Source organism: Nyctereutes procyonoides, unplaced genomic scaffold (genome assembly GCF_905146905.1).
Source record: "Nyctereutes procyonoides isolate TBG_1078 unplaced genomic scaffold, NYPRO_anot_genome, whole genome shotgun sequence".
NCBI lineage: Eukaryota > Metazoa > Chordata > Mammalia > Carnivora > Canidae > Nyctereutes > Nyctereutes procyonoides.
The window spans coordinates 22,996,730-23,016,204 of NW_026575145.1; the positions used below are offsets into that span (position 1 = coordinate 22,996,730).

The window sequence follows — 19,475 nt, forward strand, 5'->3', positions numbered from 1 at the left end:
ATATTTCCTTTTGTAACAATGTGGGCAGGTTTGAGGGCCTTGTGGCAAGTGGGAGGGATTGAGGCCTGTTGTGACCCTCTGCCTTCTCCCTTCCTCCACCAGTACTCAACAGTAGAGGAGGCAGTTGCCACCCGCACAGCTCTACATGGGGTCAAATGGCCCCAGTCCAATCCCAAATTCCTTTGTGCTGACTATGCTGAACAAGATGAGGTGAGAAACCTAGGGAAAGGAAGGAGGGGAGGGGCAGGGGAGGCCATTATCTGCTAGAATCCAGCTGAGATCCTGGCCAAACCTGCAGTCACTGAGATTCCTTCTCCCTCTTCTCCCTACCCCTTGGTTCCTTTAGTTGAACCATGGGACTCCAAAATCTGTATGCCCTGGTACATACCTGGGCTCCTTCAGTGGGAGTGTTCTCCTGTCCATCCTGACTGTCCTTGTCCCTCCTCTACCCACAGCTGGATTATCACCGGGGCCTCTTGGTGGACCGTCCCTCTGAAACTAAGACAGAGGAGCAGGGGGTACCACGGCCCCTGCACCCCCCGCCCCCACCCCCAGCCCAGCCACCACAGCACCCCCGGGCAGAGCAGCGGGAGCAGGAGCGGGCGGTGCGGGAACAGTGGGCAGAGCGGGAACGGGAAATGGAGCGGCGGGAGCGAACTCGATCAGAGCGTGAATGGGATCGGGACAAAGTTCGAGAAGGGCCCCGTTCCCGATCACGGTCCCGTGACCGCCGCCGCAAGGAACGTGCGAAGTCTAAAGAAAAGAAGAGTGAGAAGAAAGGTACTTAGCTGTGGGGACACACATACCTGCTAGTAGGTGGGAAAGGGACCCAAATGGGATGGGACACAGGGTCTTTGGGCGTAAAGACTGACTCCTTTGCTTCCACCTCAGAAAAAGCTCAGGAGGAACCACCGGCCAAACTGCTGGACGACCTTTTCCGTAAGACCAAGGCAGCTCCCTGTATCTACTGGCTCCCACTGACTGACAGCCAGGTGAGTGCTAACCCTCTTGCTGCACTCAGAGCAGGGCCCAGGCTTGATGGCAGTGTAGGGGGCAAGTCATGTGACTACTGGAGTGAGTAGGCCCAGGCATTGGCTTAGGGGGACAGTAAGGGAAGAAACTTAGCATCACCAAAGGGCAGTCTTAAGAACCAGGTGACAGTATGCCACAGAGAGGCCAGACCCAAGAGTGCAAACGACACAAGACAGGAACTGGAGTTGTATATTTAGGCAGCTGGCTGTGTCAGCCATCCTTGGAAGTTGATTTCAGTTAGCTGAGAAGTCCATTTTATAAACTCAGCAGTTTCTCATTTCTCTACTTTTTTTTTTTTTAATTTTTATTAAGTAATCTCTACACCAAATGTGGGGCTTGAACTCACAATCCCAAAATCAAGAGTTGCATGCTCTTTCCCGCTGAGCCAGCCAAGCGCCCCTGAGATTTTTTGCTTTTTAAAATTACGTTTCTTTGTAATGGAGCTTTTGGGAATTGGAGGTTGATGGACCCAGCTAAAGAGAAAAGTCGTTTGTTCACCTCCAAGTAGCTAGGGAAGTACCAGAGGTCAGGCATGGATGGTGCCACTGCCTGTTGTGGGTATAAAAGGTGAACACATTTGTGTTGGGACCCTGAAGCAAAGACCAATGTGATTGCTGACACTTCCCCCTCTTCCTGCTTAATTGCAAAGCTGGCAGTGATCCTGAGCTAGTGATCCTGAGTAGGGTCTGGGTACACAGAGACAAAGCAGGACTGGCATGAGTGGGGCTGAGATCCCTGTTCTCTGCCCTTGCTGCCTGCTGCAGATTGTTCAGAAGGAGGCAGAGCGGGCTGAACGGGCCAAGGAGCGGGAGAAGCGGCGAAAAGAGCAAGAAGAGGAAGAGCAAAAGGAACGGGAGAAGGAAGCAGAACGGGAACGGACCCGACAGCTGGAACGGGAGAAGCGGCGAGAGCACAGCCGAGAGAGGGACAGGGAAAGAGAGAGGGAAAGGGAGCGTGACAGGGGTGATCGAGATCGGGATAGGGAGAGGGACCGGGAGCGAGGCCGGGAGAGAGACCGCAGAGAAACCAAACGCCACAGCAGGAGCCGGAGTCGGAGCACGCCTGTGCGGGACCGGGGTGGGCGCCGCTAGCTGGGAACACTTGAGGGAGAGCTGCAGGCATCAGCCCCTGGGGGGTTCAAGGCCACAGAGGGATAGGTACAATCTCCACCTCCCCAGAACCAGGGGTCTTTCACACCATTTACCCAGTGCTGAAGTATGGCTGCCACCTGTCCCCACATACCAAATGGATCAGTGGCCATCTTTCCCCCCAAAGCCCCACCCCCATAACCTATCTCTTGGGAGTTAGCCCTCTCCTCCCTCTCATTTCCCATTGTTAAGTTTGAGAGGAAAGAGCTAGGTTAGGGAGGAAGGTGGTTGGCCCAGAGAGGTGAGGAGCAGCCAGGAGCCCCAAACCTCTCATTTTTCCTCCATCCTGCTCACCACCTCCTTTGGGTACTCACAGCCCCCTCCTGGGAACAGCCGGGGCCAGGACTGGGTCACCTATGAGCTGAATCAGCATCTCCTCCTGAGTCCCAGGGCCCCTGCAGTTCCCAGTCTCTTCTGTCCTGCAGCCCTTGCCTCCTACCCACAGGTTCCACTTTATATCCACCTTTTCCTTTTCAATTTTTATTTTTATTTTTTTTATTATTAAATGATGTGGTCTATGGAAAATAATAAAAATCTGACTTAGTTTTAAATAGTGTGTGTGACTGGCTATCCTTGGGCGGGGCCTGGGGGAGAGGCGAACTGACTTGAAGAGGAAGGCTGTGGCGTGCACTCGGGCCTGCAGCCCGCGCTTCCCGCCCGCCTCTCCACGGAGGGCCGAGAGGCCGAGGGAAGACCGCTGGGCAGAGGGGGGTCCCTTTCCAGTTTCCAGCCCGGCGGTAGAGGCAGTTGGTCGCCTGCTCGCCACCAGGGGGCGGCAGCCACTCGCTCAGTGGGCGCCGGTAAAGCGCTTCCCCAAAGGCTCCACTCCCCACCGCCGTCCCCTCCCGCCGCTGTCGTGCCTCGGTCCCTGACCCGCTCCGTGGGCCCAGCCCGCGGACTCCCTTGGACCCTGTGCCGGCCTTCGCCGCCCCGTCGGCCGGCTGTGCTGCCCCGCACGGACTCCCCAAGTGCCGCCGCCTTGCGGCCGGCTTCGCAGCAGCCCCGGAGGCGGCGCCGGAGCGGAGCGGAGCGGAGCGGAGCGGGAGCCGGGCCTCTCCGCAGCCGGCTCCCAAGTCCCCGCCTCACCGCGCGCTCGCCCGTCGCCCCCTGCGGGGGGCGTGCGGGGCCGCTCGGCGCTCCCGGCTGCACCCTCCCCGCAGCCAGCCCTTGGGAGACGCCTGGCGCCGGGGCCTGGACGTCCTCCCGCCCGAGTGCCCCGCCGGCCGCTGCGGGCCCGGCCGGGAGGGGCGCCGCATCTGTATGCGCCGGGCGGCCCGGCAGCGCCGCCCCCGCCCCCGCGCCCGCCCCCGCCCGCCCCCGCCCCCGCCCCCGCCCCCGCCCCCGCCGCGCGGGCCGGGCTGGCCGGGGAGGGTCGGAGGCTGGGCTCTCTCCCGCGCGCCGCGGAGCCGCCTCGCTCCTCCGCAGGCGGAGCCTCCTTCCCCCGCCCCCTCCGTCTCGCTCCCTTGTTCTCGCCGGGGCCGCTCAGACCTGCAGCGGAGCCGCGGCGCCCGCTCGGATCCGCTCGGGGCTGCGCCCCCGGGACCCGGCGGCGGGGGCGGGGGGAAGCTCCCCGCCGGCCTGGGCTCCACAGCACTGCCAGGTAAGGGCGCCGGCCCCGGGGTCGGGGACCCGCGGAGGGGCAGCAGGGGGCCCGCAGCCTGCGGGTGTCCTCGAGCGGTGCGCTCCGCGGCGGGGAGCCCACTGCCGGCTCCCTTCTCCCGCGCTCGCTTTCCCTTCTTCCCTCGCACCTCTCTCCCTCCCTCCTTTCCCCATTTTCCTCCCCGCCAGTTTGCCTCTCCTCTGCCCCTTCCGTCTCCCCGTTGCCCTGTCTTTCTCCACCGCCTCTTCCCCTTTGCCGTCTCCTTCCCCTGCCTTTCCTTTCCCGTCTTCTCTGCCTTTTCCCGCTCTCCCTTCCTTCCCCCGTCCCTCCCCTCTCGCCGCCTCTCCCCTTTCTGCTATCCTGTTCCCCGCTCCTCCAGCCCTTTCCTTCTCCTCCTCCTCTTCCTCGTCCCGCCTCCCGCTCTGGTCCCCGGCTTCCCTCGGGCTTCCCCTCTTCTCCCCCCGGAGGGCAAGGACTGGCAGGTGTGTGTCTGCTCCAGGGAAGGAGGGGCGGCAGCCACAGCTGCGGGAGGGGTCCCCCCCGGGGGAGAGGGTGGACACCGCGGTGGGAAGGGTCCTCTCCCCAGCCGCCTTCCCGCAGCCCCTCCTGGCTTGCCTCCTCTCCCACATTGAAGTTCCCGAGGCCTGCTCCGACCCCCGGAGCTCAGCGCTGCCCCCGCCAGCCCATCACAGGCAGGAAGCCCTCCCACCCCCGCACCCCCAAGCCTGTTACCTGTGACTCTGCCTGTCAGACCCCGGGCTGCCTCCTGGGGTCCCTTTCCTTGTGTCTCGTGCTGCCATTCTGTCTCAGTCTGTGCTGGACAGTGCCTGAGCCTGGGTCTCACGTCAGTAACAGGGAGCCTGGAGTCTGCTCTCCCCTCCCAGCCTCCTGGCCCTGCCACCCCACCTCCCCACTCTACCCCCTCTTCTTTAGGCTCCTGCCCCCTCACCCCACTCTGCCTCCTGAACCCAATCCCCCTTCAAGGACGTCAGCTGGCAGTGTGGGCTGGGGGCAGCACCCGGAGAGGTGGGCTTCCCTGTGGAGGAGGGACTTTCGCTGGCTCTCCACCCTGTCTTAAGCTGCACTCCTTATCATAGCTCAGCCTGACCCCAGACACCCTGAGACCACACCTCCGCAAGTCCCAGCCCCTGGATCTTCAGCCCTTTTCCTGGGAGTCCCCAACTCCTCCAGCCCCCCAGCTGGCTGCTTACCCAGCCTGGGAGAACAGGGGCCGGATCTGGGGTTCCATACGCTCTCGGCATCCCACCTTCCTGTTTTCTTCCCCAGCTTCTCTGCTCAGAGTTGACTGGCTAGAGATTTATCAGCTTGTAGGGCTAGAGGTGAATATAGGCAGAGCCTGGGTGGAGGGGGGGATCAGACTGTGTGCTCTTTTTCGTCTGGGCTCCAGGCAGTGGGGTGTCTGGTTCCCTGGAGGGAGGGCTGATCTTCAGCATCTAATTTGGGTTGGGGGTGGGGAGAGTCAAGGGCTTCCTCGACCCTGAACAGCTACCTGCCCTACAGGTGTGGATCCATGGGATAGCCCCAGCACCTCCACCCTTCCACCCCGGCCGGCTCATGCCTCAGTACCCAGACACAGTGAACAGAGCCCTGGCTGGAGCCCAAACATGTGGGGCCTGGTGAGGCTCCTGCTGGCCTGGCTGGGTGGCTGGGGCTGCATGGGGCGCTTGGCCGCCCCAGCCCAGGCCTGGGCAGGGTCCCGCGGGGGCCCAGGACCAGTGCTGCTGCGGAACCGGAGGAGCTGGGTGTGGAACCAGTTCTTTGTCATTGAGGAATATGCCGGTCCAGAGCCCGTCCTCATTGGTAAGGTAAGGACCAGCCCTTCCCGAGTCTACCCTGTCTCTCTAGGCCCTTAGGCCCTGCCCTGCAACTTCACCACTTCTTCAATGACCTTGGGTCCCTCAGGAGTCCCAACGCTCCACCCAGTCCTAGACTTAGACTCTTCACCCTTCCTGTCCCTGTGCCTGGAACCTGCTGCCATTTTTCCCTGACCCCTACAGCTGCACTCGGATGTGGACAGGGGCGAGGGCCGCACCAAGTACCTGCTGACCGGGGAGGGGGCAGGCACTGTATTTGTGATTGATGAGGCCACAGGCAATATCCATGTCACCAAGAGCCTGGACCGGGAGGAGAAGGCACAGTACGTTCTGCTTGCCCAAGCCGTGGACCGAGCCTCAAACCGGCCTCTGGAGCCCCCGTCAGAGTTCATCATCAAGGTGCAAGACATTAATGACAATCCACCTATCTTTCCCCTCGGGCCCTACCACGCCACGGTGCCCGAGATGTCCAATGTCGGTGAGTACCCCAACTCTGACCGTCCCAGGCCCCGTCTCCCAGAGCACCCTCACCTCTCCTCCCCGCATTGCTCTCGTGTCTGGGTCCCCCTCATGTGCTGTTCTTTCCCACCTGCCCCTGCCCCTGATGAGTGGGGTGCCGGGATCCTCCACAGGGACATCAGTGATCCAGGTGACTGCTCACGATGCCGATGACCCCAGCTACGGGAACAGCGCCAAGCTGGTGTACACCGTGCTGGATGGACTGCCCTTCTTCTCTGTGGACCCCCAGACGGGTAAGGAGAGAGCTCGGAGCCAGGTGGGGCAGCCATGCGGGCAGGTGGCCCCTGATCCGTTGTGTCTCCCCAGGAGTGGTGCGCACTGCTGTCCCCAACATGGACCGGGAGACCCAGGAGGAGTTCTTGGTGGTGATTCAGGCCAAGGACATGGGCGGCCACATGGGGGGGCTGTCGGGCAGCACTACAGTGACAGTCACACTCAGCGACGTCAACGACAACCCTCCCAAGTTCCCTCAGAGTAAGGGGCTAGGGATGCTTGGGGAGCCATCCTTTGACCACCCCCACCCCCTGCAGCCTTGGGAGAAGCCCTCCCCCCAGCCAGACCCCAGGATATGGAAGTGCTGGGGACCTAACAATGTCTCCTGTCATTCCCCTCCCCCCGCGGCCCGTCAAGGCCTCTACCAGTTCTCTGTGGTGGAGACAGCGGGGCCAGGCACCCTGGTGGGCCGGCTGCGGGCCCAGGACCCAGACCTGGGGGACAATGCCCTCATGGCATATAGCATCCTGGACGGAGAGGGGTCTGAAGCCTTCAGCATCAGCACAGACTCCCAGGGTCGAGATGGGCTCCTCGCTGTCCGCAAGGTTAGCCCCCTGCCCCCTGACACTTGCACACGCGTGCTCGTACCTGCCTCCTGCCCCACGAGGCACACTCCTGACCGGTCTAGAACAGACTCAGGACCACTGCGTTGGAGATTAGAGATCATGGTCATCTCGTCCTCTTTCAGATGAGGGACTGGGGCCCAGCAAGGGGGAGAGACTGGTCCAGGACTTCAAATGTAGCCAGGCTCTGATGGAGCTGGGGACAGACCTAGTGTCACAGACTAAGTAATCTGCTTCCCCCTGACCACCACGGCCACTGGCCCTCAGTGCCCACCTCTCCTCTCAGGTGGGCTGAGCACTGGATGCATGGGGAGGGGACCTCTCACCTTCCAGGCTTTCCACGTGCCTCAATCCCTCCCACTCCCTGCCCCCTAGCCCCTAGACTTCGAGACCCGTCGCTCCTATTCCTTCCGTGTGGAGGCCACCAACACCCTCATCGACCCAGCCTACCTGCGGCGAGGGCCCTTCAAGGATGTGGCCTCCGTGCGTGTGGCTGTGCAGGACGCCCCAGAGCCACCTGCCTTCACCCAGGCTGCCTATCACCTGGCAGTGCCTGAGAACAAAGCTCCTGGGACGCTGGTAGGCCAGGTCTCAGCGGCCGATCTGGATTCCCCAGCCAGCCCAATCAGGTGAGCTGGGGTGTGGGCCAGGGAAGGGCCAAGGGCCGGGCCTCAGGGAAGGAACAAGGATGGGCCCCCTTCACTGAAAATCCCACTCACCTCCTGGCAGAGGTCTCCCTCCCTGCAGGGCTGGGGGCTGGGAAAGGCCTGAAGGACCCTCCTCCCATCACCCAGTTCCACCCATCCCTCTGGGAGGATGGCGGTGGTGCCTCCCAGTGGCAGGGCAAGCAGATTGCAAGTTCATCTGATGATGCTGTTGCTGGGTGCCTGGATGGCTACCACTCTTGGTCACTCCCTCGGCCCTGCACATTTCACCCACTTGATCACATTCAGTTCTCACAACAGCCCTGTGAGGTAGGCACGCTCATCCCCAGTTGTTTTAGAGGCCCATCCCTGAGAGGTTAAGTTCTTTGCCCAAGGTCACATGGTCAGTAAGCAGCAGAGCTGGGACCAGAATCCAGATTTGTCTGCCTTGAGTAGAGTCCACTCTTCCCACCTTTCGGCTTCCCTGTCACAGGAATGAAGCAGGTGCTGGTGTCATTCCCATTTTGTAGTTAAGTAAACAGGGGTTAAACCACTCACCCCAGGTCACACAGCTGGCCTGAGGCAGAGCAAGACTGGGGTCCCTGGGTCCCCAGAACAGAGCCCAGAAGTCAAAAAGACAGGCTGTTTATCCCCCCTTCCACCTCTTTCTGTCTCTCCCCCACCATGAAACCCAGTCCCCCCAAGTCTTAAGACAGGCGTTTAATGTTGGTGACTCCTCCAAGTGGTTTGTCTTTTAAGGGGACCCTAATGTGAATTATGGCCCTGGGTACGCGGGGCAGGCTAAACCCAAAGAGTTCAGGCTCTCTGCCCAGAAGAACCAAGAGGCCCTGCAAGGTGAACAGAAGGGAGGGAGGAGTAGCAGGAAGCTTTGGCCCTGCCCCCAGATCAGCCCCCAGCTCCGCTCCATCTTCCCCAGATACTCCATCCTCCCCCACTCGGACCCAGAGCGCTGCTTCTCTATCGAGCCGGAAGCTGGCACGCTCCGCACGGTGGTGCCCCTGGACCGCGAGGCTCGAGTCTGGCACAACCTCACAGTGTTGGCCACAGAGCTCGGTGAGGAGCCCTGGGCCCCCAGGAGAGGGAGGAGGCCACAGTCACCTGGCAGAGGAGCTGTCCCTGAGCCGGCAGGGGGGAGGCGGTCACTGCCACCACGCCTCACCAGGGCACAGCACTGGGTTCCCAGCCTGGATCATCACCACCAGGCAGGCCTCCCAGTCTCTGAGGCCGGGCTGGCCTGGGCACGAAGGATCTGCCTACACATTCCCTTGACTTGAAATTCACTCCCATACCTGACTTGCCCCATCTGGAAATAGACCTAACCTCAAGTAGCTCCTAACCCCTAGGAAACCCCAGGCTGCACCCTGGCAGACCCTGCCCTGCCCTGCTCACTGGCCGCTTCAGGCTGAAGCCAGGAGCCCTCTGGAGGCTGACTGGGAGGGCTCCAGCAGCCCCTCCCAGGGAAGCCATGCAGAGAGCCCTCAAGGTAGAAGAGAGGGGCCAGCTCCTTCCCCTGTCAGCTACCAGTCACCAGCAGCTTGGTTTGGCTGCCTCTGGGTGGCCACGGCCCATGGAGGCAGGGAGACCTTGATCCCCTCTGTGAACCTACCCTTATCAGTCCTGCTCACGCCCCAAGGTCTCCTACCATTACTGCCCGTGTCCCATCTATGAGGACTGTCATTGTGTGCATAGATGTCTGTGTGTGTCACTGAAGAGCCGTATGTATGTATGTGCACATGCAAGTGTGAAATTCCATGTGTGTGAAAATACACATACACACATATGTGTGTCTCAACTGAGTAGAGTATTTGTGCTTACGTGTAATTAGCTGTATGTGATGACAGGTACTCGTAGCTGTTGTATATATTGTTTTGTGTATGTTAGTGTGCGTGGACAGAGTATTTATTGCTTATTGTGTACCGGGTACTGTTCTGAGCGCCAAATGTGGACTAAGTAACGTAATCACCACCACAACTTTATGAGGAAGGTATGCTTATGTCCCCATTTGAAAATAAGGAAACTCAGGCAAAGTGAAGTCAACTAACTTCCCAAGGTCACGCCAACGTTAAGGGGCAGAGCCACCAGATCCTGAGAGGCTGCAGAGTCACAGCCCTTATCTCCTCCACCACCTTGCCTCTCACGTGTAGAATTTTAAGTGGATGGGTTTCTGTTTATGTCCATGTGGCTGTGCGTGACATGGCGTTGCATGCATGTCTGTGGTGTGAATGTCCCTGTGTGTGTATATAGCGTGTTTGTTTGTAGTTGCCTGGGTATACATAGCCAACCATCTACATGCATGCGTGCTTGTGTGTGTGCGTGTTTCCCTCCTTGCCTTCTCACCGTCCCACCAATCCTGCACTCCAGCAAACCTGATATCAACTAGCGGGCCCTGGGCCCTTCCTGCAGAAAGGAAGGGAGCCCCAAAGCCCCTGCTGGGGGGCCCACCCAGCCGCCTTTGCCCAGGCTGGGTCCCCAGCCCCTCCCCCAGGGCCAGCCAGCTCTCTCCCCACCTGGGAGAAGACTAACAAACCTGGGAGGTTCAGCCAGGAGAGGTGAGCAGTAGGGTGGGCAGGGATACCTGTTTTCCATTCTTTCTTGGGTGGCATTGGCAGTGAGGAGCAAGTCAGGGTAATGATGGGGAGCCACCTAATGAAGGGTCGTGGGAAAAAGGGGGCCTGTTTATGGCGGTGGCACCCAGGCTGGCCTGGCTCCCAAGGCCAACTCTTAGTCCTACTCATTGCTATACCAGAGCCTCCCAGACCTCTGATGGAGCATGTGTGTGTGTGTGTCTGTCTGTGTCTGTCTGTCCCACTAGTGCTGTGTATGAAAATGTGTTGTCTTGACTCTGGAGTGACACTGAATGCACTGGGTATCTCGAACACCCACTTCATATATGTTGTATTTGTTTTAAATGCTGAGTATACATCGAATCTATGGTATGAATGTGTTTATTTCAGGCCTACTGTCCGTGTGCCTCCTGTATGGCACCTTCTGTCTACCTTTCATTTTACGAGGCATGTGCCCTGCATGTGGGTTACTATATATGTATCTTATGGGTGCTTCATGCCTGTTGAATGTATGTTCCACACTGCATACATCTCAGCTCTTATGTGAATGTTGCATGCTCTTGGTGGTGTTCCATTCATTGCACAACACTGTTGCTTGCATATTGCATGCATATACCATGTGTTGCATGTGCATGCTGTGTGCACATGTGGCACCCCTGCACATGCACCATGTGTGTTGTGTGTAAACTCTGTGTGAGGGGGGGTGCATGTGTTCATGTTCTGGCTTCAGACAGCTCCACACAGGTCTCCCGTGTGCAAGTGGCCATCCAGATCCTGGATGAGAATGACAACGCTCCCCAGCTGGCTGAGCCCTATGACACCTTCGTATGTGATTCTGCAGCCCCTGGCCAGGTGAGCTGCTGAGGCAGAAGGCTTGGCTTAAGACCTCCAGCTGCCCACTCCATACAAGGCCTCTCTTCTTCCTCCCAGCTGATTCAGATCATCCGGGCCCTGGACAGAGATGAAGTGGGCAACAGTAGCCGAGTCTCCCTTCAGGGTCCTCTGGGCCCCGATGCCAACTTCACTGTCCGCGACAACCAAGGTGGGTAGCCTCCTACAACTGTGCCCGTGCCCACCTCCCTGCTCTTCTCCTCCCCTACCACGCTCTGGCCCAACCTGCCTAACCCCTTCCCATACATCTGGGCTCCCTCCACCTAACAGAAGGCAGAAGTGGATTTGCACACATTTACTCTTTGCACACCTTCCCCATTGGAAGCTGTCTCCCTAGGCTACACCCACCCTCCTGGGAAGGTGTCTCAGAAGGGGGCCCTCTCCCACATACATTCCCTCTCCCACAGATGGCTCTGCCAGCCTGCTGCTGCCCTCTCGCCCTGCTCCACCCCGCCAGGCACCCTATCTGATTCCCATAGAACTGTGGGACTGGGGGCAGCCGGCCCTGAGCAGCACTGCCACAGTGACTATCAGCGTGTGCCGCTGCCGACCTGATGGCTCTGTGGCCTCCTGCCGGCCCGAGGCTCAGCTCTCACCCACAGGGCTCAGCACTGGGGCCCTGCTTGCCATCGTCACCTGCGTGGGCACCCTGCTTGGTGAGTCAGGCCACCTTAGGACATAGATTGGGGTCCAAGCCTGTAGGGGATGTAGAGAGGAGCCAGGCCCCCGGAAATGGGGAAATCCACCCTAGGGTTTAAAGGATTTTCCCACTGCCTCGTGTGTCCAAGAGAAAAATTCTAGCCTCACTTCCCTGACATTACCAATCGGCAATGACAGCAACAAGCCATAAAAAGTGTTTATTGAAGCCTGACTCGGGACCTTGTGTGATGCCCAGCACCCCGCTTGTGCTATTTCATTTCATCCTTTCAAGAGCCCTGAGGGAGACTCTTTCCGTGTTTTCCACACAAGCTCTCTAAGGGGCAGAGAGGTTCAGAGGAGCGAAGCCACGGCCCACAGTCACACGGGGAGTCCAGGGTGCAGTCAGGACTCAGATGAGGGTTTGCTAGATGTCAAAGCCGGGTCTCGCCACCCTTAGGCCTCCCTGTGTCCTCTGTCTCTCAACCTGCTCTACCTGAGAGCAGGATGGAAGGGAAGGAAGCAGGCCGCCCTGCCCCCGGCCCCGTGGGCTCAGAGGCCTGTGTGCACCCTCCGCCCCACCCCCCCCCCCAGCCCTGGTAGTGCTCTTTGCGGCCCTGCGGAGGCAGAAGCAGGAGGCGCTGATGGTGCTGGAGGAGGAGGACGTCCGCGAGAACATCATCACCTATGATGACGAGGGCGGTGGCGAGGAGGACACGGAGGCCTTCGACATCAGCGCCCTGCAGAACCCCGATGGGGCGGCCCCGCCGAACCCCGGGCCGCCAGCACGCCGCGACGTCCTGCCCCGGGCCCGGGCACCCCGCCAGCCCAGGCCCCCGGGGCCCGCCGATGTGGCCCAGCTCCTGGCACTGAGGCTCCGTGAGGCGGACGACGACCCCAGCGTGCCACCCTACGACTCGGTGCAGGTGTATGGCTACGAGGGGCGCGGCTCCTCCTGCGGCTCCCTCAGCTCCCTGGGCTCCTGCAGCGAGGCCGGGGGCGCCCTGGGCCCTGCTGAGCCGCTGGATGACTGGGGGCCGCTCTTCCGCACCCTGGCCGAGCTGTACGGGGCCAAGGAGCCCCCGGCCCCCTGAGAGCCGCCCCGGCCCTGCCTGCCGCGTGGTGGGGCAGCCCGCACAGGCCCTCTGAGTGAGCCCCCGGTCCACCCCAGGGCCCAGGCAGGCGGCAGCAGCCCGCGGGAGAGCCCCCCAGGCCTCCTCTGGCCTGTGTCCCTCCTCCCAGCTTCCCCAGGGCAACCTCCTTCTTACCTCCCTCCTCCTGAGTGGTCTGTTTGTCTCCCTCCAGGATCTGTCTCTCTCTGTAGCACTCTCCTGTCTAGGTCTGGATTGTGTGGCTCGACTCTGAATCTCTCTGTTCTTTCACTGTGATTCCACTCTCTCCGTGACTCTGTGTTCGTCTGCCGGATTCTAAATCTCTCACACACCTTCTCTCTGTCTCCCTTGCCCACACACATGCTCTGTGTCTGTCTTCTGCCCACATCTGCCTGCATTCTCTCCGGGTCCCTATGACTGGCTTTTTCAGTTTTTTTCTGTTGTCCATCCCAAAAGCAAGAGAAACTTCCAGCCACTGCTGCCCACCCTCCTGCGGGGGGATGTTCGGCCCCAGGTCAGTGCCTCTAGATGATGAGAGGGGAAAGAAGAGGGTGCAGGCACAGGGATGGCCTAAAGCCCTCCTCCACTCACAACCTCCCACCCCCCGGCTCTCCTGTCTTTCCAGACCTGCCCGCATGGTTCCATCCATCACTCATGGCCTCATCCTGGCTCCACTGGCCTCCAGCAGAGAGAGGATGCCAGCCCACCTCCCAGGGCCAGAGCTCCAGCCCCCCACATGGCCGCCTCCCTGGAGCTCTGCCCTGCTGTTGGCCTGCCCTGGGCATCCCAGCTCTGGGCATTGTCTTGTGTGCTTCCCAGACCCCAGGGGGAGGGGTGGGAAAGGAAAGGGAGAGGCAGCTGGGGAAGGGGAAAAAAAGGGAGGAAGGGGAGGGGCCTCCATCTCTAATTTCATAATAAACAAACACTTTATTTTCTAAAGCTGGAGCCCTATTTCCAATTCTGCATGCAGGTTTCTGTACAGAGCTTCACTGGAGCTTCACTGTGCTGAAGGGCGGGAGGAGAGGCCCAACCCAACCCCTCTGGCTCCCTTCTTCTTAGAGGGGCAGTCCATTCATGTCCCTCTCCATTCAGGGAGTTGTTGGTACCCCCACTGCCAACTCTCCTATCCCTTATTGATCTCAAAATCAATAGGGGACTGGGGAAGCTAGCTATCCAGGGGGCAAGGGACCCAATCAAAGTCAGCTGGGGTGGGAGCTGAGCAGAGGGCCATCATTTCTCAGTGTACACTCCCTGAGCAGAGAAGGGAGGTCCTAATTCCAGGCAGGGCTCCCAGTGATACAAGGAGGTAGGTCAGGACAGGTCCTCATGACCCTCCCCCTTCCAGTGTAGGGTGCTGCCACTCCGGGGAAGCTACTCCAGTGGGAAGAGGCCTTCTCTCACACTTTCCATGCCTGTTTGGTTAGGGCAACCAGATAGCAGGAGAACAGGACCCCTGCCCTAGGGCTGGATTGGCATTTACTGTTTAGAGTGGAACTGGACCCCTGACTGGCCAAAGGCCTGTGCAAGAGCAGACCAGCTGTCCCTGGTGAAGGAGCCGATTAGAAGGCAACACCCCAGGCATGGTGTCAGAAGGACAGGGTTTTCCAGTTCAGGGCAGGATGGGCAAACTCTCTGCCCCTTTGGCCTCACCCCAACATCTGCATCAAGCCTTTGGGAATAAGTGGAGAAAAGGGAGAGACTCACCCATGGGTTGCTCCCAGGTGGCGAGGCATGCAGGGGCATGGGATGCTGCCCTCACCTTCTCTCCCCACCTCCCTACCAGCTTTCCTGAGGTCTGCCCCGACTCTGACTCCATTAAACTTGGAGGGACAACAGGGCCCATCAGCAAGAGCCCTGGGCTTATCTCTGGTCTCAAATACTTCATCATCTTGAAGGATAGTATCAAAGGGAGTGGAGGGGGGCAGGACCTTGGAAGGAAAGGAGAGGGAGAGGAGGGGCACGCAGACAGGAGAAGGAGGAGCTCCCTTCCTATTCTGCCCTCGCTGTGGGTTCAGTCCACCCCACCCCACCCCACCCTGGTTATGGGGAGGTGCAGGGCACAGAGCATCCCTGGGGAGTTAGCTGCAGGCAGTTCCAGAGCCTTTGACAGGGCTCAGGTGGCAACCCCAGGCACATACCACTTTTCCTCTTTCCTAGTGCTTTAGGATAGGAATGGGAAGATGCAGCCATGGGGAATGAACAGGATGAGCTCTGCCCCCAGTTCGTCTCTGCTTTGGACCATTTCTCCAAAATAAGTGACAAGGCCCAGCTTTCTCTCGGATCAGAGCCTGGCTGCTCTCCTTATCCAGGTGTTACTCTTTCTCTCCCAGTCTGTTTCCTGTCTCCTCCCTGGACACCTACCACATCTGGGTGCACACAGAGCTACGGGGTCACTCACTGCCACCAGGACACAGACCCTCATACAACTCTGTGCTTGTATGTATGCACCCTCTTATGCCTGAGTCAATCCCGTACTTGAACCCCGACCAGATTCCTGGACCCTGCCCCGAATGCCAGCCCTCCTGTATGAAGCACCTGTCAGCCACTCCTCCTCCCTCTGCCTCCAGTGCTTTCTTTCCTGAGACTCCCTGGCCTTTCTTCCCTCCTCCTAATCGTGCCCGAAGGCCAGAGCCTGAGGGTGTCCTCTGTCTGGCCAGCTCCAGCTGGAGGAATTCCTAGCAGGAAGTGCAGTGTTAGAGCTTGGGGCTCAGAGGTGGGCTGGAGGCTGAGAGGAGGGGTGTGCAGCGGGGAGGGAGGAAGGGGACTGGTAATCTTGGGCCTGGAAGTTTGACAGGAGCCGATTGAGAGAAAGAAGGTTCAGCAACCTTCCTCCCAGCCAGTTCTATGTCTTGGTTGACTGTGCTTCCCGCCCCCCCGCCCCCCTTGGGCTTTGCCTGGAGAAGGGCAGGGCAGGGAAGGCGTCCCTCCTGGAACTGGGCACAGGCATTGCCCAGTCAGGGCTTCCATGGGAGCTGGAGATGGGCAGGAAGGGCGGGAGAGGATGCGCCAGCCCAATAGTTCTGTCTGGCACGGCCACCTCCCTCTTCTCTTTTCTTTTTTTTAAAGATTTTATTTATTTATTCATGAGAGACACAGAGAGAGAGAGGCAGAGACACAGGCAGAGGGAGCAGCAGGCTCCATGCGCACGGAGCTGGACGTGGGACTCCATCCTGAGTCTCCAGGATCAGGCCCTGGGCTGAAGGCGGCAGTAAACCGCTGAGCCACCCGGGCTGCCCACCTCCCTCTTTTCTTCATTCCCCAGAGGGAGGGGCAGGAAGGAAAGGCTGGAAAGGCGGCAAAAGGGAAGAAAGGAAGAAGAGGAAAGAGGAAAAGAAGTCTGGCAGCCACAGTGACAAGCCTGAAGACCTGAACTGAGCTCCCTCAGGCTGTGGCCTTGGCTCCAGGCCCTGGTGGTAGTGGGGGCCGGCAGCCTGCGGCCCTGGGGCCCTCGGGCTCCTCACCCCAGTCACTCAGCAGGGTTTGGCCTGGCTGTTTTCTCCCCCAGCTCACTCCCAGGTGCCTGCAGAGCCCTGGGCAGAGAAGGCAGGCGAGAAAGAGGATGGAGAAGGCCAGGCTGTGCTAAAGGAGCGCAGCTCTGGAGAGGAAGGCCGAGCTCTAAGCCTCATCTCTGCCACTTACTGTGCGACCCCAGGCAAGTCACATAAGCCTTTGGACCTGTTTCCTCCTGGGTAAAGCAAGGATCATTTTTACCTCAGAGTTCTCGTGAGAAGGGCATTCTGAAGGAGCTGGGGTTGTAGTCATTAGAGTCCCCTGAGGGCAGGGGGGAGGCCGAGGGAAGAGCAGCCCGGAGAAGCCCCTTGCCACCCACCACACGGTCCTCGCTGCCCTGCCCCCCCCCGCCCCCGCCCCCTACCCCCAGTCCCCACTAGAGCCTGGGCCCCCGCCCCACCTTCTTCCACTCCCAACCACCCTGACCAAAGCGACAAAGTGACAAAGACCAGCATAGGTGAGCACGGGAATGGGAATGGGAAGCACAGAAGGTGGTGAGGAGGGTCTCGCATTAGCCCCGTGTGCGGTGTGCGGTGTGCCGCGGGCCGGTGGGGAGGGTCTGCTGAGGCGGGAACGTGGCGGTGGGGAGGAGGCTCGGCACCCGGAGGAACATGCTGGACCAAGCTGTCCACAGCGCTGGGAGGCAGAAAGGGACGGGGACGGGGGCTTGGGACGCAGCTGGGGACAGCCGGAGCCGGTGCTGTGAGGCGGCTGCCCCGGTGCCCAGCCCCCACCCCCAGGTCCTGCCGCTTCTCCCGCTTCTCCCAGCATCTCAGTCCCCGCGGGCATCCTGGAGTCTCTGCAGGGCGGCGGGCTCAGGGCGGGCCTCCTCTTCCGCCTCCTCCCCGGGCTCCGGAAGCCTCTGCGGGTCCGAGTACAGCACGCAGGCATCGTCGCGTGACACACACTCCCATCCGTCCTCCCGCACGTGGAAAAGGTCTACGGAACCCCCGGAGTAGGCATCGCGGTGGGCGGCGTGGGCCACGGCGCGGCGGGCCAGGGCGTAGGCCTCCTCGGGGCTCAGGTCGTAGCGGTAGCCGCGGTCCAGCACGCCGTAGGCGTACGGAGAGCCCGAGCCCACCGAGAAGACGTTCCCCGGCAGGCGGGTGCCGTCGCTGTACACGTAGAAGAGCGCAGGCCCGGAGCGGTCCCAGCCGCACAGGGCCGTGGCCACGCACAGATCCAGCCCCCGGTAGCAAGACATCATGGCGGACAGGAGCCGGGCGGCGCCCGCCACGCTGGGCAGCCGGCCCTCCCTCAGCGCCCGCAGCCGCAGCTCGCGCCGCAGCACGCGGTACCAGGCGGCGCAGTCGGCCGAGGTGCCGGAGGTGGTGCCCAGCAGGTGCCGGTGCACGGGGATGATCTTTCGTGAGGCCGGACACGCCACGTAGTTGCCACAGGAGGACCGCGTGTCCGCGGCAGCGATGACTCCGTGCCGGAAGCGGAAGGCCAACGTGGTGGTGCCGTGGGCCAGCCTGGGGCCGTGGAGCCGCAGGAAGGTCTGAGGGTCACAGCCCCGGGGCACGGACCAGCCACCGGCTGGAGGCAGGTGCGGCGATAGTCCCTGGGTGTCGGGGGCCTGCCACTTGCATACGTCCTGCAGAGCCATCCCTGGGGCTGCGTGATGGCTGGAAGGAGGAAGGCAGAGACCTGGGGGCTGAAGCCAGGTGAGGGAGAAGAGACGCTAAGGGGAAGTTGGGCTGCAGCCAGAACCTGCGAGGAAGGCACATGATCTATGGCTTCACTCCTCGCTACCCCCAAGTCAGGCTTCGGGACTGGCTCTGAGGAGCAGACTCCTCCTCTACAGAGGACTGCTGACAGGAGAAAGGACGAGGCCAGTGAATCTCCACTGCTGGGAAGACGCTGCTCGTGACCCACCTGAGCGTCACCCAAGGAGTCTCCTGTCTGTCATCCTCCAAGCAGGTGGAGTGGAGTGAGGGCCAGGGTAACCTCAAAGGAAAGGAGGCTTGAGTGGAAGGAGCACAGCTGGGTCCCCCTTGTGTCTCCTATGGGGGGGTATTGGGCATACAAAGACAAATAAGGCTCTGCGTCGGCCCTGAAAGAGTTCCCAGGAGGTGAAGAAAAGTTGGTGCTATAATGCAGTCAGAATAGACTGCTATGAAGAGCGCCTGGCTGGCTTAGTGAGTAAAGCATGCAACTCTTGGTCTCAGGGTTGTGAGTCCAAGCCCCGTGTTGGGCATAGAGATTACTTAAAAAACAAGAGAGAGAGAGAGAGAGAGAGGTATGTGGGTAGCTCAGTCGATTACAGTCGATTAAGTGTCCAACTCTTGATTCTGGCTCAGGTCATGATCTCAAGGTTGTGAAATAGAGCCCTACACAGGCTCTACACTCAGTGTAGAGTCTGCTTGAGATTCTCTCTCTCCTTCCCCCTCTGTCCCTCCCCTGGCCCATGTGCTCTCTAAATAAATAAATAAATAAATAAATAAATAAATAAATAAATAAATAAATAAAATATTTTTAAAAGTGCTGTGCACCCTTCAAGGAAGGAGCCTTTGAGGTTGGTTTTTCTCTTTAGGAGTTTGGGGCCAGGACACTATAATACTCAGCTCACACTTTCACTTTCTAGTCAGGTGGGGGGAAAAGAAATGGACTTAGAGACCAGGACAAAAGAGCAAGAGAGGGACGCCTGGGTGGCTCAGCGGTTGAGTGTCTGCCTTTGGCCCAGGGCGTGATCCTGGAGTCCTGGGATCAAGTCCCACATCGGGCTCCTGCATGGAGCCTGCTTCTCTCTCTATGTCTCTCTCTCTCTCTCTCTCTCTCTCTTTCTCTCTGTCTCTCATGAATAAATAAATAAATAAAATCTTTAAAAAAAAAAAAAGAGCAAGAGAATCTTTTATGAGGAGGAGGGGAGATCAAATACCTCCCAGAAAGGCAGAGTATAGAGGAACCAGAGTGAAGGGAAACTAGAAAGTGGAGCTCTCTTTCTGCTTTCGAGGTGCATATGAACTTCCATCTGCATGAAGACAGCATTCCTGACAGTTCTCTGGAAGTATAGCTCCTCTCATCTCTGTTTGTGTGAAAGTTCTGAGGATGTGGCCAAAAGTATCTAACGGCCTGGCCCTATGCCTTCTGTCCAGTAGTTCACAATAGCAAGAAAGCTGTTTGT

The 19,475-nt window shown here is 59.6% G+C and overlaps 3 protein-coding genes across 9 annotated transcripts in view; 2 read left to right on the forward strand and 1 right to left on the reverse strand.

The window, feature by feature from the left end:
• ACIN1 (apoptotic chromatin condensation inducer 1) overlaps positions 1-2,731 on the forward strand; it is a 35,734-nt gene extending 33,003 nt beyond the window's left edge. For all 6 annotated transcript variants that reach the window (XM_055309065.1, XM_055309062.1, XM_055309064.1 and 3 more), the window contains 4 exons: positions 103-210; positions 456-780; positions 892-992; positions 1,797-2,731. In XM_055309065.1, coding sequence (XP_055165040.1) covers positions 103-210; positions 456-780; positions 892-992; positions 1,797-2,123 — 861 coding nt within the window. In that variant the 3' untranslated portion in view covers positions 2,124-2,731. The remainder of the gene's footprint in view (positions 1-102; positions 211-455; positions 781-891; positions 993-1,796) is intronic.
• An 862-nt stretch (positions 2,732-3,593) lies between these two features.
• CDH24 (cadherin 24) lies at positions 3,594-16,663 on the forward strand. Of its 2 annotated transcripts, none has more exons than XM_055309300.1 (14): positions 3,594-3,780; positions 5,302-5,606; positions 5,799-6,093; positions 6,248-6,367; positions 6,441-6,608; positions 6,765-6,952; positions 7,346-7,599; positions 8,552-8,688; positions 10,930-11,051; positions 11,130-11,241; positions 11,498-11,746; positions 12,321-13,352; positions 13,464-15,274; positions 16,101-16,663. In XM_055309300.1, exons 2-12 carry the CDS (start codon positions 5,406-5,408, stop codon positions 12,818-12,820), a joined length of 2,346 nt encoding a protein of 781 aa, XP_055165275.1. In that variant the 5' UTR covers positions 3,594-3,780; positions 5,302-5,405; the 3' UTR covers positions 12,821-13,352; positions 13,464-15,274; positions 16,101-16,663. The 2 variants fall into 2 exon arrangements, with proteins under 2 accessions (XP_055165275.1, XP_055165276.1); XM_055309301.1 differs by having other exon boundaries at positions 16,344-16,663.
• A 51-nt stretch (positions 16,664-16,714) lies between these two features.
• PSMB11 (proteasome subunit beta 11) lies at positions 16,715-19,096 on the reverse strand. The gene has a single exon (XM_055309302.1). The coding sequence runs from the start codon at positions 17,955-17,957 to the stop codon at positions 17,121-17,123; it is 837 nt and encodes a 278-aa protein (XP_055165277.1). The 5' UTR covers positions 17,958-19,096; the 3' UTR covers positions 16,715-17,120.
• Between the last annotated feature and the right edge of the window lie 379 nt (positions 19,097-19,475).